General features: G+C 40.2%; 1 protein-coding gene across 6 annotated transcripts in view; it reads left to right on the top strand.

Moving 5' to 3' along the window:
• PFKFB4 (6-phosphofructo-2-kinase/fructose-2,6-biphosphatase 4) overlaps positions 1 to 14,588 on the top strand; it is a 78,861-nt gene that overhangs the window by 54,451 nt on the left and 9,822 nt on the right. For 4 of the 6 annotated variants that reach the window (XM_088663196.1, XM_035106180.3, XM_035106177.3 and 1 more), the window contains exons 7-13: positions 846 to 967; positions 2,188 to 2,395; positions 3,027 to 3,173; positions 4,368 to 4,472; positions 6,297 to 6,426; positions 7,627 to 7,689; positions 9,430 to 9,494. In XM_088663196.1, the coding sequence (XP_088519322.1) occupies positions 846 to 967; positions 2,188 to 2,395; positions 3,027 to 3,173; positions 4,368 to 4,472; positions 6,297 to 6,426; positions 7,627 to 7,689; positions 9,430 to 9,494 (840 nt within the window). Of the gene's footprint in view, positions 1 to 845; positions 968 to 2,187; positions 2,396 to 3,026; positions 3,174 to 4,367; positions 4,473 to 6,296; positions 6,427 to 7,626; positions 7,690 to 9,429; positions 9,495 to 13,478; positions 13,529 to 14,588 lie in introns of all 6 variants that reach the window. The other 2 variants (XR_015948446.1, XR_015948445.1) reach the window with 1 other exon arrangement.

The raw sequence follows: 14,588 nt of genomic DNA, 5'->3' as shown, positions 1-14,588 counted from the left end.
GCAGTGTTATCTCAGGATAACAAGCAACACCATTTCCCCTAGTGATACTTAAACACTAAACCTATATTCAGATTTTTTTTAAAAAAAATCTGAATATAGGTTTAGTGTTTTTTCTTTGTTAAAATCCGTAAATAGGGAACATTTTCAGCATTTGTTCCTTTGAAAGTGTCAGTGTGATACATTTTTCCATTCAAGAGTATCTTAAAATTCTCATACTGGGTTGTATCCTATATAGTGGTACCTTGGTTCTTGAACGTAATCAATTCTGGAAGACCATTTGACTTCCGAAACATTCAAAAACCAATGCACAAAGGGCGGCCTGCAAGTTCAATTGGAAAAATGGAAAAACGCAGCGGAAGCTGTTCAACTTCTCAGGCACGTTCGAAAATGGAAGCAATTGCTTCTGTGTTTTCGGCATTCGAAAACTGAAACGTTCAGCTTCTGAGATGCTCGAAAACCGAGGTACCACTGTATTAGCCATACTCAGAGTAGAGTCTTTGAAATTATTGGTCATGACTGACATCTGAATAAAAGTTAGTGGGATACAGCCCTATACTTAACTGACTTATGTCATAGCTTACAGTGGAAGATTTTTGGTTTACACATCTGCATAGGTATGTTTAAAGTTGACAGGTATCTTACCATGTAATTTCATTTCATAATTTATTGTATATTGTTAACTGTTGATTTTATTTATGTTTTATAAAAAGAATTGGTTAACTTAACACTAACTTTTATTGATACTTTAATTTTATGTAAACTGCTTAGAGCAATTTTTTTTAAAAAAATAGATAAGCGGTATACAAGATACATTAAATAAGGAAGAGTAATTTTTTTTTAATCAGCAAGTGAAGCTGGGCAGTCCTGATTATGTTGACTGTGGTAGCGATGAAGCTGCGGAAGACTTCATGAAAAGAATTGAGTGTTACAAGAATTCATACGAGACACTAGATGAAAATCTAGATAAGTAAGTCGCCACAAGTCTCTGTGTTGCTTTGTTTACCTTCAGAATCTTAATTCTGCCTATGTGTGGCTTAATTTTCGCTGGTGTGATTAAATCTATGCCTGTTTGAGGTTTTCAACTTCAGATTGCAGGTGCAGCTCACTCGATTTGAATTCTTATCCATGCATGAAAAAATCTTTAGTTATATATGGAAAACTAGGAGGGGAAAAAATCTAGTCCAGCTTTCTTCTTGACATTTTAGTTTTCTACATATAGGGATATATTTTTCCATGGGGAGGCACTCAGTTATAGGAGCCCGCTTCTGCAGCCTTAAAGTGCTACCAAGACACAGGTTTATCCCCTCACTGGAACACAAAATTAGAGAGACAGCCACCCCCCCCCAACAACCTTATGCTTACCGTGGAAAGTCAGCTATGTCCTGTTGGTCCAGATTGTGGTGATCACACAATAATGATCACACACTCTGTTATTGCTGTCTAGCGGCAGCAGGGAGCATCCCTTAGTACCAGGAAAAATATACAAAGTGTCCATTCCACACTCTCTATCATTTCACCGAAATTGTTTAGAAGTTGTTTGCACATTTGCCCAATAACCTTTCTAGGAGGGCTAGAAACTTATTTTTTTTAAAAAGAAAACTCAAGAGTTTTGGGTACCAGTGAATGCCTTCTCATTTGCCATGGTGCCTGTGGCTGCTTGGTGGGCAACCTATGCCCTAATAGAAGTAAAATTTATACACACACACACAGCACAAACTTCCAGTGAGGACTGGGGATGCTAAATGGGCACAGAATGCTGACTGACTGTTGGAGGGTGGGGAATTATTATTTATTATTATTAAATTTATATACCGCCCTATACCCGCAGGTATCTCCTGCAAAAGGGCATGGCTGCCTGACTACCTCCACCACTATCACCAGGAACACCACATGTTGTTGCTGGTCCTGCTTGCCTTAACTAATGCGAGTTATTGGGGCTGGATAGTTCTTCCCATGTGTAAAAGCCAGTCTACTTGGGCTTAGTCCCAAGAGAAATTATGTTAGGGTATACTGTACAGTAATTGCATACTACCCAACTTCCCCTTGCTACTTGTTCTGGGGAAGTTGTTTCCATCATATTCTAGCACATGGTAAAAACAACCCCTTATTTCTGGTGCCTTTAGAGGAGATAAATGAAGCACTGGTCTGAATATTGTAGTTTAGAGTTTTGTCTCTTACCTTGAATAGGGATCTTTCTTATATTAAAATAATGGATGTTGGACGGAGTTACCTCGTGAACCGAGTAATGGACCACATTCAGAGTCGGATTGTTTACTACCTCATGAATATCCACGTAACTCCTCGCTCCATCTACCTCTGTCGGCATGGTGAAAGTGAACTCAATCTAAAGGGAAGAATAGGAGGAGACACTGGGCTGTCTCATAGAGGGAAAAAGGTAGGGATTCAAATGTCTAGTTTATATTTAGACCAGCTTTTCCCCACAGGTGCCTCTTCTGGACTATTATTTCCATCAGCTCCAGCCAGGACAACCATGATGGCTGCGGCTGATGGGAATTGTAACCCAAAGCTCCTGGAGGAAGACACCAGGTTTAGGAGGGCTGACCCCAGACTGTATTTTAAAATTTAATTTTAACTGGTTAAACTTGTTTTGTGAGCTGGATTGTGGCTGCCTCCTTCCTTCTGTAGCCCCCTGTATCCTGTGGAAAAACCACTACTCAAAGTCAGAAGATCCTCAATAATAATGTGACATAGAATTGCAGGGGAGGGGGGTGCAGTGAGAAGGGAAGACTATAGATTAGGGAATGTCCCACCCCCTTTGCACAACTGGGAAATGTATTGTAGTTGAAGAAGTACTCAATTGGATCCAGGCTAAAGAATAGTTGAATATCTGCTGTGGCCCTCATTTCACAGGCCAACAGACTTTGTTTTGTTGAAGGCTTGCACGGAGCGTTTTTGAAACATCATTACCTCACGGTTAGAGAATTAGGTCCTAATGGCATCTAACTCGACTGGAGTGCTTCAGCTGCAATTTCCTCATGACATTATTATTTGACGTGCTTTTACAGTTTGCCAAGAGTTTGGCACAGTTCATTAACGAGCAAAACAGCAAAGATCTGAAAGTATGGACGAGCCAGATGAAAAGGACCATTCAGACTGCAGAGGCCTTGGGAGTGCCTTACGAACAGTGGAAAGTTCTGAATGAAATAGATGCGGTAAGATCGTCTCGTGGTCACATCTGAAACAGTTTTGAATTTGTATGATGGAAGAAGACTTACTTTATGATGCATCAGTAGGAGTTCTCCAGTGTGTGTTCTGGTTAGATTGCAAGTCTGCAGGGACTTGTTTTCATAATTTATAGGTTGTGTGGCACCTAGCTATACATATACATTATAAAAACAGTATTGTATTTGTCATCATTATTAGGATTAGGAGGTAATAATGATTAGATTCATGTTAGTCCACCATCCTTGAGAAGTCCTTCAAGCCTTTACAGTGGTACCTCTGGTTGCGGACGCTTCTGGTTGCGCACGCTCCAGGTTACGAGCTCTGCTAACCCGGAAGTAGCTGCTCTGGTTGCAACCTTTGCCCCAGGATGCAAGCGGAAATCGCATGCAGGAGGTGCGTGCGCAGTTGGAGGCGCCATTGCCGAAAGCGCACCTCAGGATAAGAACCGTTTCCGGTGATGAACGGACCTCCGGAACGGATTCAGTTTGTAACCAGAGGTACCACTGTATCTTACTTTGGCACAGTACTGAGCTTTATTCGTTCAATTAGATCTGCATTGTATTTCTCATTTAAGCATCACTCTCAACTTACTTCAGGGTATTTTTAAGTGAAATCATTGATCAGCTCACATCCTCAAAGTTCTAAAAGAAGAACACCATGCTCCCCATCCTGGGAGTGTGCGGTGAGGAAAGTGTGCAGAGTGTGTGATTATCTGTATTATCTCCAGCAAAAAAAGAAGGAAAGGGAGATGAAAATAGTGTCTCTTCTCTTCTCGCAGCTTTTGCCACGAGGATAGCTGGCAGGACTGTATAGATTGTACAAGTAACCCAAGCACTTGCTTCAGGTAGCAATACTCTTAAGACGGCATGGCAGTGAAGTCACAGTAAAACCCAGGATTTTTGCAACACCACAAAAGTGTGTCATACAATGTGCATCTTCAGGATTTTTTTGGGGGGAGAGGAATGTCACAAGCACTGTTGAAATGCATATTACATTGTAAACTCCAGTGCCCTTATGGAATTGGTAGTAGTTGTAATAGTAATAAAAATACTTGCGTAGTTCTTTTTGAAAATCCAGACCACTTACATACAGTGTTTTTGTAGCACTTTCTACAACCTTTGTAACATAAGTCAATACTGTTATTCCCTACACTAATTCTCACGTTTTCGTTGTTTCCCTAGGGAGTCTGTGAAGAAATGACATATGAAGAAATTCAGGAACATTATCCATTAGAATTTGCTTTGAGAGACCAGGACAAATACAGATATCGATATCCTAAGGGGGAGGTATGCTATTTTGTTATATTTTCTCTTCTTGGATGCGAAGGGTGTAAGAATACCTAGCAGCCAATGGGATGCTGAGCGCAATGTTTAAGGTGTGTGTGTGGGAGGGAGAGCTTTTGAGGTAAAGGGTGAAAACGATTTTTCCATACTAGCTCAACAAAAGTATTTTGGCAGATTTCCCCCCACAATAATATTACTGATATATCTATCTATATCTCAAATTCTCACTTGTATACATGTGTGTTAAGTCATAGCAGTTCGTTTTATGTTCATTGCGCGGTATATCTTTTTGTTTCAAAGGTGTTTTAGGTAAAACTGAAATACCTTTTAACCATTCAAAGTTGTAGGCAGTGGGGATGAAAATATTGAGCAGGGCCCACCACTTTTCATGTATTCCTTGAATGTAGGGAGAAATAATTTCTGAGGGGGGCTAAAATAAACTCATATGGTTGAAGCAGAGTTAATTCTGCATCAGGTGGTCCAGTCTTCTACATACTTGCATTAGAGGTCAAGCGTTAAGCTGTGCTTGGAACAGGTGTTCTAATATTTGTAATACGTGCAACATGCCTTATTGTTAGCTGAGTGTTCCACCTCCCATGAGTTGGCTGTGTGATCACCAGAACAGTGTTGTATCCCAGGTGGCCATTATTTGTAGCACATTAAACAGCCATGTCATAATAGAGAAAGCTTTCTACAGTTGTTTGCTAACCTTTCAGAAAAAAGAAATGGTTTTTTTGTTTGCGTTAGTGGCTGTGCATCCATGCTTAATGGCTAATCTTTGGTGTTCTTAGCTGTAATTTGTTCACGCATTCATAGAAGTAGCAAAGATGTATTACTGACTAAGAGTTTTAGGGTGGTTGGTCCCCAAGAAGTGGTAGTTTTCATTAATATTTGCAAAGTAAACCTATCATTGCGAAATGAATTGTTAGATCAAATCTTGATATCTAACAACTTAACTAAACATGTTCCGAGTCCAATTTACAAACTGGCAGCAAATTTAGATTTCTTGGGTAATTAGTATAAATCAGGTTATTTGTATTAATCAAAATGGAAAAAAGGTTTAATAAATATAATCCTTTCAGCATGGGGTAGCTGTTTGCCTTGTACACAACAATAAAAGAGAATTTCTATAGACTGATGTTCAGGTACTATTTGATACTACAAATATATGTGCAAACAGAGATAAATATTGAAGGTTTTACTCTAATGCGGTGAATATGTATCATATTTTTGGTCATACCCCCAGATCAAGTGATAATTGGGTTTTCATCATAAGGGAAATAACAAAATTACAGTTTTTGATTTGCAATGGACCTACTGGTTATCTTATTAGGTTTATAAAAGGCAAACAATTATGGAGATCTTTAACAGCAGCAGGACTCCGTAGGTCACAAAATGGATAAAGATAAACCTTCCCTTATATAGAAGACTCTGGTGCTTGAGAGCATTCAATAATCAATATGGCTTACTCAATTAAGCTTACAAACATGATGAAAATCAGAGAAGGGAGAGAGCAAAGCTACACATTTATTTTAAAGTGGAGCTTTTTAAATGAAATGAAATAAAATTGGAATGATTACAACCTCTGACAGATTAAGTATATCATACAGCTTAGCCATACTCCATTTTGGTACTAATTTCAGTGATGGTTCATTCTTTCAAGATAAATTGCTTTAAATTTAGTGTTTTGTCTTGTATGTGTGTGTGCACACTTACCTGCACAACGTTATTCAGATTTCTTATTATGTTTTGTCTGTAATGGCCAGCTCTTTGTTTGCTCTGTGTATACAGTCAAGAGGTTGATTATATTGTTGACTTCTCCCCCAGTCATACGAAGATCTTGTTCAAAGGTTGGAGCCAGTGATTATGGAGTTGGAAAGGCAGGAAAATGTGCTTGTAATCTGTCACCAAGCTGTTATGCGCTGTCTGCTTGCTTACTTTCTGGACAAGCCTGCAGGTAATTATATTTGCCTTAACACGGAGAATTTTCACCTTAGTCAATCAGGAACAATTTCATCCAACAATTATTTCATGTGCATCCTAAATGAGCAGGAAAAGTGCTGCTCTTCATAACTCATGCCAGACTTACATTTTCGCCTGTGCATGGGTCAAATGCTTCTTTAATCAACACTTGCTTTTCTTGGTGTATCAGGGTTGCTTTTGTGAACCTCCTATGCTCTAAGATCATCTAGAGAAGGCACTCTCTGGGTTTTTCAGCCTTCTGTAGTCAGGGCAGGGGAGAACTGTTCCATCCCATCCCTGTCCCATAATGGTGCGGCACCTGTGGAATGCCCTCTTTAAATCTGTGCTCCTGAAGCCTGTAGTTAGGAGCTTTTATTCAGGAGTTTAAATTCTGGGTACTTTTTAATATTGCAACTTCTAGAATTTTGGATATCTGAGTTATCCAAGGGTTTGTTGCAAAGAGACGGCATGGCTGTATCATGCCTGTTTGTTTTTTATGATGGAAGGCTCTGCAGTTTTCTTTGAGATAGGATAAAACTATATTGAATAAATATAGGGGCTCAGGGGCACATATGGAAATCTAAGAAGCTATCACAGGCACCACAAAATATGTTTCACAGAAGAAGAAAATACTGATGATCAAAAGGGCAAATAACACAAATGCACACATCCCCATGGGCAAAACAAGCAGGAAATATATTTTGAAAAACAAGCAACGCCCCCCCCCAAAAAGCAACAAGCAAGCAGAGGCAGGAGCCCTTTATTTCTTTTCTGTTGTGTTTTGGGGACAGGGCACTGGAAGGTCAGGCGCCATCCTCTTGAGAGCCCCCCCACTCTTTTCTTTCTCTTCCCATGAAGAATGCATATGTGGGACCTACATATGCTGGAGACCTACATATCTCTTCCTTTGCAGCACAACCACTGCTAAATGTGTTTGTGTTTGTTTTGGAGAGAGAGGGGGGGGAGGGGGATAGAAACTTTCAAGAAAAGTTGTATTCCCCTCCCCACCCCCCACCCCAAATGTGAGTGGCATGGAGCCCTGGAAGACACGAAGTAAAATGTCTAGGGCTACTATGGCAAATGCAGGTGCCATATTGGGGACCAATTCCATTGCTGCACTAACATGATTAGAAGTTTGGAAGAGGGGCATTTCTATTACTCTTTATTAAGTTTATTTTCTCTCCATCTGTTTTAGAACAACTGCCTTATCTCAAGTGCCCACTGCATACTGTCTTAAAGCTAACCCCAGTGGCTTATGGTAAGCTGTTCAAAATGTATTCTATCAATCTATTTGCATTTCAGCTATAATTATTATGGAAAACATCTCATTTGTGGGTGGCAGGTATCCAATTAGTTTAAAGTTATTTGTATATCAAAAGGAATTGTTCACTTTTTAAATAAAGTTACCAGAAAGTCCATGACAGTGTTTCATAGCACAATCCTACGCATGCCTACTCAGATGTAAGCCCCATTGAATTCAGAGAGATTTGCTCTCACGTTAGTGTGCATAGGATTGCAGATTGCAAAATTTAGATGTGCAGGTCATCATTTGGACTTGATTGCTTAGTTAAAATTAAAATTAATTCTTTTTGGCTCTGTTCTTTCTGAGCCTTCAGATTGGGGCAGGCTAGGAATGTACACGAAACCGATCTGCAATAAAATGTAGTGTGGTGGTGTTAAGGATGCCAGCAAGCCATGCTCTCTTTGGGGAGACACTATTCCATGTCCCTCCCTCCCAAATTTTAGTCTTCCCCTGCCCAGCAGACAAGTCAGCATTCCATGTCCTGTCCTCATTGGACTGTTTGGGGGAGATTTCCCCCTTGTTTTGTGTGGTTTTTCTCTGTACCTGTAGGAACCCTGCTGCTACCACCTCCTTGTGTGTAGATGATGCCATTTTGACTAAAGGGTATACACTAGGACACTGAGTTTATTATTGGTGTGTGAAGGATAAAAATTAGAACTCATGCTGATGTTGTATTTGTAAATTGACGTCACTGTTGTGTGTGAAATGCTTGCCCTGTGAACTGATTTAATCTTAAGTATTAACTTCCATTTCCTTTGGTCCATTATAAAATTTCTGAAGCGGTATAAGCTTTGGCTTCCTTTTCCCTTTCTGATATCAAGCCTGAGAGAGTTTGAATCCTGAATTTTGAAATTCTAGCTGGTTCAACTAAAGATAATAATAATAATAATAATAATAATAATAATAATAATAATAATAATTTATACCCTGCCCCAGCCACTCTGGGAGGCTTCCAACACAATATTAAAATACAATAGTCTGTTAAACATTAAAAGCTTCCCTAAACAGGGCTGCCTTCAGATGTCTTCTAAAAGTCTGGTAGATGTTTTTCTCTTTGCCATCTGGTGGGATGGCGTTCCACAGGGGGGTGCCACTACTGAGAATGGTAACATTGGTTACCATTCACTGTGCTCTTGTTCTCTGTAGCTAGAGTGGAGCACTCTTTTAATATGTACAGTGGTACCTTGACATCCGAATGCCTCAACTTCCAAAGGTTTCGACTTACGAAGTCTGCAAACCCGGAAGTCTTTTTGCTGCGTGCGCATTCTGCGCCTGCGCAGAAGCAGTGTGCGCGGTCTGCGCATGTGCAGAAGCACAAAATCGCGCTTCGCGCATGTGCAAAATGGACGCTTCGACAACCGAAGGTTTCGACTTATGAAGAGCGCCGCGGAACGGATCGCCTTCATAAGTCGAGGTACCACTGTAGTTGCTGTTTTAAGCAAACAAGTCTGTAGTGACATCTAGTGTCCAAAATAAATTGTGAATTGCAAATTCATTTTTTTAGTGAACTGCTTTTGTATCTTAAGTCATACTCTTGAGTAGATCCATTGGTTTCAATGGGCTTAAGTTAGTCATCACTGACTTTTAAAGTATTATCATTCCCAATGCGGAGATGGAAACAAGAACTGATTTTACATTGGTGGTGGTTGCCAAAACGAGGAAGACAAACATCTAAAAGTTTACTTCTGTTTACAGGTTGCAAGGTGGAATCTATCTTTCTGAATGTTGAAGCTGTAAATACACACAGAGACAAACCACAGGTAGGAGTCCTCTGCTGTCACATATGTGAATTTGGAACTCTGCAGAAGGAATGGTGGTGATGTAATCTGGTTTAAAGTTGAATAACTGGGAAAAAGAAAAAAGAAAAGCAGGGAAAGAGTTAAGCACTCTCCCCTGCCCCAGTTTTCCATTCCTAAAGGATATTGTGGGAATATTGTAGGTACCTGTACTTTGATATCTAGCTTCACCTTTGGAGTAGAGGTTTGTACACAACCAAGTGTGTAAGTGTGTGTATTGTATTGTATTATAATTATAAGTGACAAAGTATGCTGCTATTCTCTCATATTTAATGCCCTGCAGGCATCTTACTGCAGCCTTTATTGCATCCGCTTCTTCTTTTTCCGACCCTTTTTCTTGCATTATGCCTTATTTAGGCCACCCTGACTATTTTCACACATTAGCCTCGTTGATGCCAGATACCCAAATTGTGTGGGTGCTTCTCCGTGGCTAGCTGCATCTGTGGGTGTGAAGCAGGGCTCAGACCAATTTTCTATGTACTTTTGTTTTGTTTGATTTTGACTTTACTCTTTGCTCTTCATTTTAGAAGGAAGCCCCCCACTGAATTCTCTGGCATGCTGCAAGTTGGGATGGCTGTACTTAATAAGAGGCTAATAGCTGGATGGGGAGGTGTTTACATGATTTGCCAATGAGGAGAGCCATGTATCCCCCACCGCTGTCTCTCATGTATGCACTAGGCCTGGGTGATGAATCAATACATTGGCCAGGACCGTTTTGAGGGCCAGAGCGCGATGGTGCCTTCACTTTGGCGGTATATCGCTGGTGAAACCGTTGACGCTCCTGAGTCAGGATAACAATAATGTACTGGTCATGCCTGTTGATGTTATTGGATTCAAGTATGACAAAATGGTGCATATTTTTAGCCCAAGTTAGGGGGTCAAACAAAAGTATAACCTGCACAGGATAAATTGCCTCCTCAAATACGAAGTCGGGCCTCTTATACCTTGTTGCTCTTACATGTGTGGGTTTGGTGAACATTAGAATAAAAATCAAGGGCTATGTATAATGCATTGCAAGATATATTTATATAGACTGAACCAGTGGTAATTATTCTGCGAGTATTTTAATAAGTCCCTTGAGAAACGGTAACCAAATAGTGTAGTGCCATAAGTTTGTATGGCCTGGGGTGATGATAGGATTGGAAGCTCCCAAACATGTCATTATTTCTACTAGAGAATTAGCACACAAATGCCTAATTATATACCATGAAAAATAGAGGAAAATGTGCTATGTTTGCTCCTTTCTGATGCTAGAAAATGACCAGATATTCATTAAAAAACTATTTTTTGTGATGTCATCACATTCTGCTCACGGTCTCTGACTGATTGGCATCACTTGAGGATAAATGAAATAGAACAAGAGGTCATGTGCAGTGGCGCATACAACAGTCATTTAATTTGAGCATTTTAAAAAATGAAGCTTGTAGTGGATTTTGGAACTTCAGATAAGTGCTCTGCAAAACAAAGAAAATTGTTTTATTCTCTGACAACTCATCACCTTCATGCCTGCTTTACTTGCGTTTCATGGAATCTTCTCTCCTTCATGACAACATTATGACACTCTTTAACTGCACAATGCTTTCATAATACAGCGTATGTCATCTGAGTGACTTTGGCAGCTAATTATACGACTCCACTTCGGGGAAATAACAGTGCCTCAATTGTGACAATCTGTAGCCTTGTATTCAGGTGATGTTATGGTGAGCAGTGATGCAGAGCAGACAGCAAGCTGCTCAATGAAAGCCCTAAAAACTGCCACGATTAAGAATTGTGCTGCAGTTGTGCTGCCACTCAATTGTTTGCTTAACTCAATACAGTATTTTCATTGCGTTAAGTCGCTCTGTTGGATCTGAATGCTGCGTGTGTTTTAGCAGCTTTAACGGTGTTGCCTTACTCTTTTGATCAAGGAGTGTTTCACAAATGATTCATCCATGGCCACTTGGTTTGTAGGCAGCTGTTAACAGTTTCTATTTAAACTGTGTGTGAATAAAAAGTTGAGAGAGAAGCTTTTATGGTCATGCTGAAGTGTTTAAGAAACACTCATTCTGTAAAGTGTGCAAGTCCTTGAAAGGCAACCATTTGTTTGTTTGGGTTAGTTGATGCAGCGGCACAATAGTTCTGATCTGCCTTCATGGTGCATAATTTTGTGAAACTGCAGGAAGAACAGATGAAAACATTAGAATATATTTTTGAGATTTAGGATTGGTTTCTGTCAGCTGCTCAGTGTCTCATAGGTTTGGGTAGCAGGGTCTCTGGCTCATCGTAAATGAACATATTTTGGTTACTGTAGGTATCCTCTTGACAGTGTAGAGATAAGATTGTGCTTTAGGATTGAGCAGTAACTCTTTTTTTATAATAATTTTTATTGAATTTTTTGCATTAGGAAAAAAAACAAGATAGAACATACATAACAAATATCCACCTTCTTCCAATCCCCCCTCCACAGACCCCCTCCTGCCACGAGAGAGTCCCATGAAAGTAGGCAGTCGAAGGTGGTCCATTTTATGATTGGGTTTGCCCCCCCGCCACCAGGGAGCTCTAGAAAAACAAGGGAGAAAGAAGGGGAGTGTCCACCCAGCCATTTATCCAAAAACAAGAAGAGAAAAAAAAGAAAAAGACCCCAAAAAGTACCCCCAAAAAAAGAATTCAAAAGAAAAAAGAAAGATTAAAAGAAAAAAATATTATAATCATTCCATTTCCATAAACATTGTGGGGACTTCCCCAACCCCCCCCCATCCCGATTTCCATTTGCAATTCTCTTTCCACAGATTTCTTATCATTCCCATTCTAATTGCCAATTTTTTTTAACCTTGTATTTATATCAACAATCCCTTTTTGAATCCTCTTATCGCATTCTAAATTTAATATTTCCAAATCCTATCCTAATTTCATCTAATCGATCTTACTTTTCTTCCCCTACTTAATTTTTATCTTCCAAAGACCTCCCTTCTTTTTCCATCCATCAATTCTTACACATTTAAATTTACTATATATCTATTTGCCAATATATCTATTCTTCCCCCGGCCCCAGCCCCCCCTTCAGTCCAGCAAATTCCATAATCATCAGTCCGAATTCCAGTCCTTTGAATCCGTCCCAATAAAAAAATGATCTACTCTTCCTTCATCCCACCCCCTTTTCCCAATGTTTTATACTCCAATGTTCATTAAAGGCACCCTGGATTTTCCCAGTTCCTTGCACATCGATTTCATTGTGGGTATTCTGAACTCCAAAAAGATCCATCATTTCAATCAGCCCTAAAACTTCTTGTCTTTCTCCCAACATAGGGGGAATAAGTCCCAAATCATCTTGTTGAGCAGATTCCTCCTTTATTTCCTCTTTCTCTTCTTGTTGGATTTCTTCCTGCTTTTCAATGTCACTGTTGTTTGAAACATTGTTTATATTGTCTCCCTCTGCTGTTACACTGTTAATGTCCTCCGGCTGTAGAAGTTGTCTCCATTCTTGCAATTGTACTTGCTCATGATATAATCCGATTCTCAGTTCCCAGAGTTTTCTCATAACATTTTGTTGGAACCCAGGTGCATAAACTTTTGTTGTCATTTTCAGAGTCTTTCAAGGTCGCTTGTCTTGGGAGTCAGGCAAATATTGTCTGTTAGCTGGTCTGTCAGGGCTGCTGGCTCCGAGGAAAGAGCAGACCTTTCCCAAATTAAATCTCACTTTATTATTGCAGGGAATTTCAATCAATGCTGTCCATCTCCCCTCTTACCCTGCTTCGAGGGGGAAATCTTTCTTTTTTTATGATCTTTGAAATTATCCTTAATAAAACAAAGTTCTTGTACCAATTTCGGGTTCTTTAAATATCTGCTTCTCAGATCCACCAGTGGGAGGAGATGACTTCCGTATTTTCTATCTCTCTCCCAATTACCAATTGTAATCCAAGTCCAAATCAATAAATTTGACTTATGTAATCCAATTCTTTATTTTGTCAGGAAGAATCCACCGCTTGCAGGCAGAAGGCTCGGGGCTTCGCTTCTTGGAGGTGACGATGGTGCCCAAAATGGCTCCCGCAACTTCCACTCCGCCGGCTCTCAGTGGCTCTACTGAGCTTCCCAGGCAGCGGAGGAATCACGTTAGGAGCTTTGCTGGGCTGCTAAGCCCCCGGGACGCTCTACCCGGGGTTTTTACGGGGATCCGCGTGCCCCCACGGATTCCCCCCCCCGATGCCAGAGACCTCGGAGCTCGAGGTCTCTGCGCCTCCATGCCAGCGCGGCAGACCGGAAGATTGAGCAGTAACTCTTAGTGATGTTTAGTGATGTTTCCTGGGAGATTTTTACCATGTTCTTGCCATCATATTCTTGATTATGGCAGCCATGATACTGGATATTAAATGAATCAAAATGGCCACTAAGACATTTTTCCAAGGCTGCTCACAATTTTAGCCAGCCTTGGCTTCCAAATTCCTGTTGTAAGAGATGTTTGGATACTGAAAGTAAATAGGTATTGTAAGCTGCACAGTTTTGAGTAGCAGGTTTAATGATGTTTTGTCACAATAAGAATACAAGCTGGCCATATACATGTCTCCCAAGATTTCTAGCCAAACTGTGTACACACATAGGGGTGCAGTTGCTTACTCACATAGTTGGGAGTAAATCCCATAGAACACAGTTTCACCTGCTTCTTACTAAACAGGCATAGGATTGAAGCCGGAGAGTAAAGAACTATGGCAATGTCAGCACCTTCCAGGAACTCTCTTTATTGTGAGATTTTGGGGTTAGTTTGAAAGTTTGTTTGGGCCATGGAGGAGGAGTTATAGAAGGTGAATATGCTGTCTGTAAATATTTATTAGTAATTTCTGTTAACTGTTTCATATGAGGGTTCCCCCTTTCTGTAGACTGCTTAAATGTCTTTTTATATATTCAATGGTAAGGAAGTGCTCTAAAGGAAATGAATAAATAAAATGTGCTGCTTATTTCTCCCCCTCTTAGCCTTCCTGGTTACCAGTGGAGAGAAAGGAGAGAGAGATAGAAAGTAGTGATGATATTCATCAGCCGCAGCAGACAGTTCATGTGATTGGATACTTATGAGGGCTAGTGAGTGAA

The sequence above is a fragment of the Zootoca vivipara genome, chromosome 2 (genome assembly GCF_965207765.1).
Source record: "Zootoca vivipara chromosome 2, rZooViv2.hap1.1, whole genome shotgun sequence".
In the NCBI taxonomy this organism is placed as follows: Eukaryota; Metazoa; Chordata; class Lepidosauria; order Squamata; family Lacertidae; genus Zootoca; species Zootoca vivipara.
Note: the sequence above shows the minus strand (reverse complement) of the source record. Positions and strands in the feature narration are given on the sequence as shown.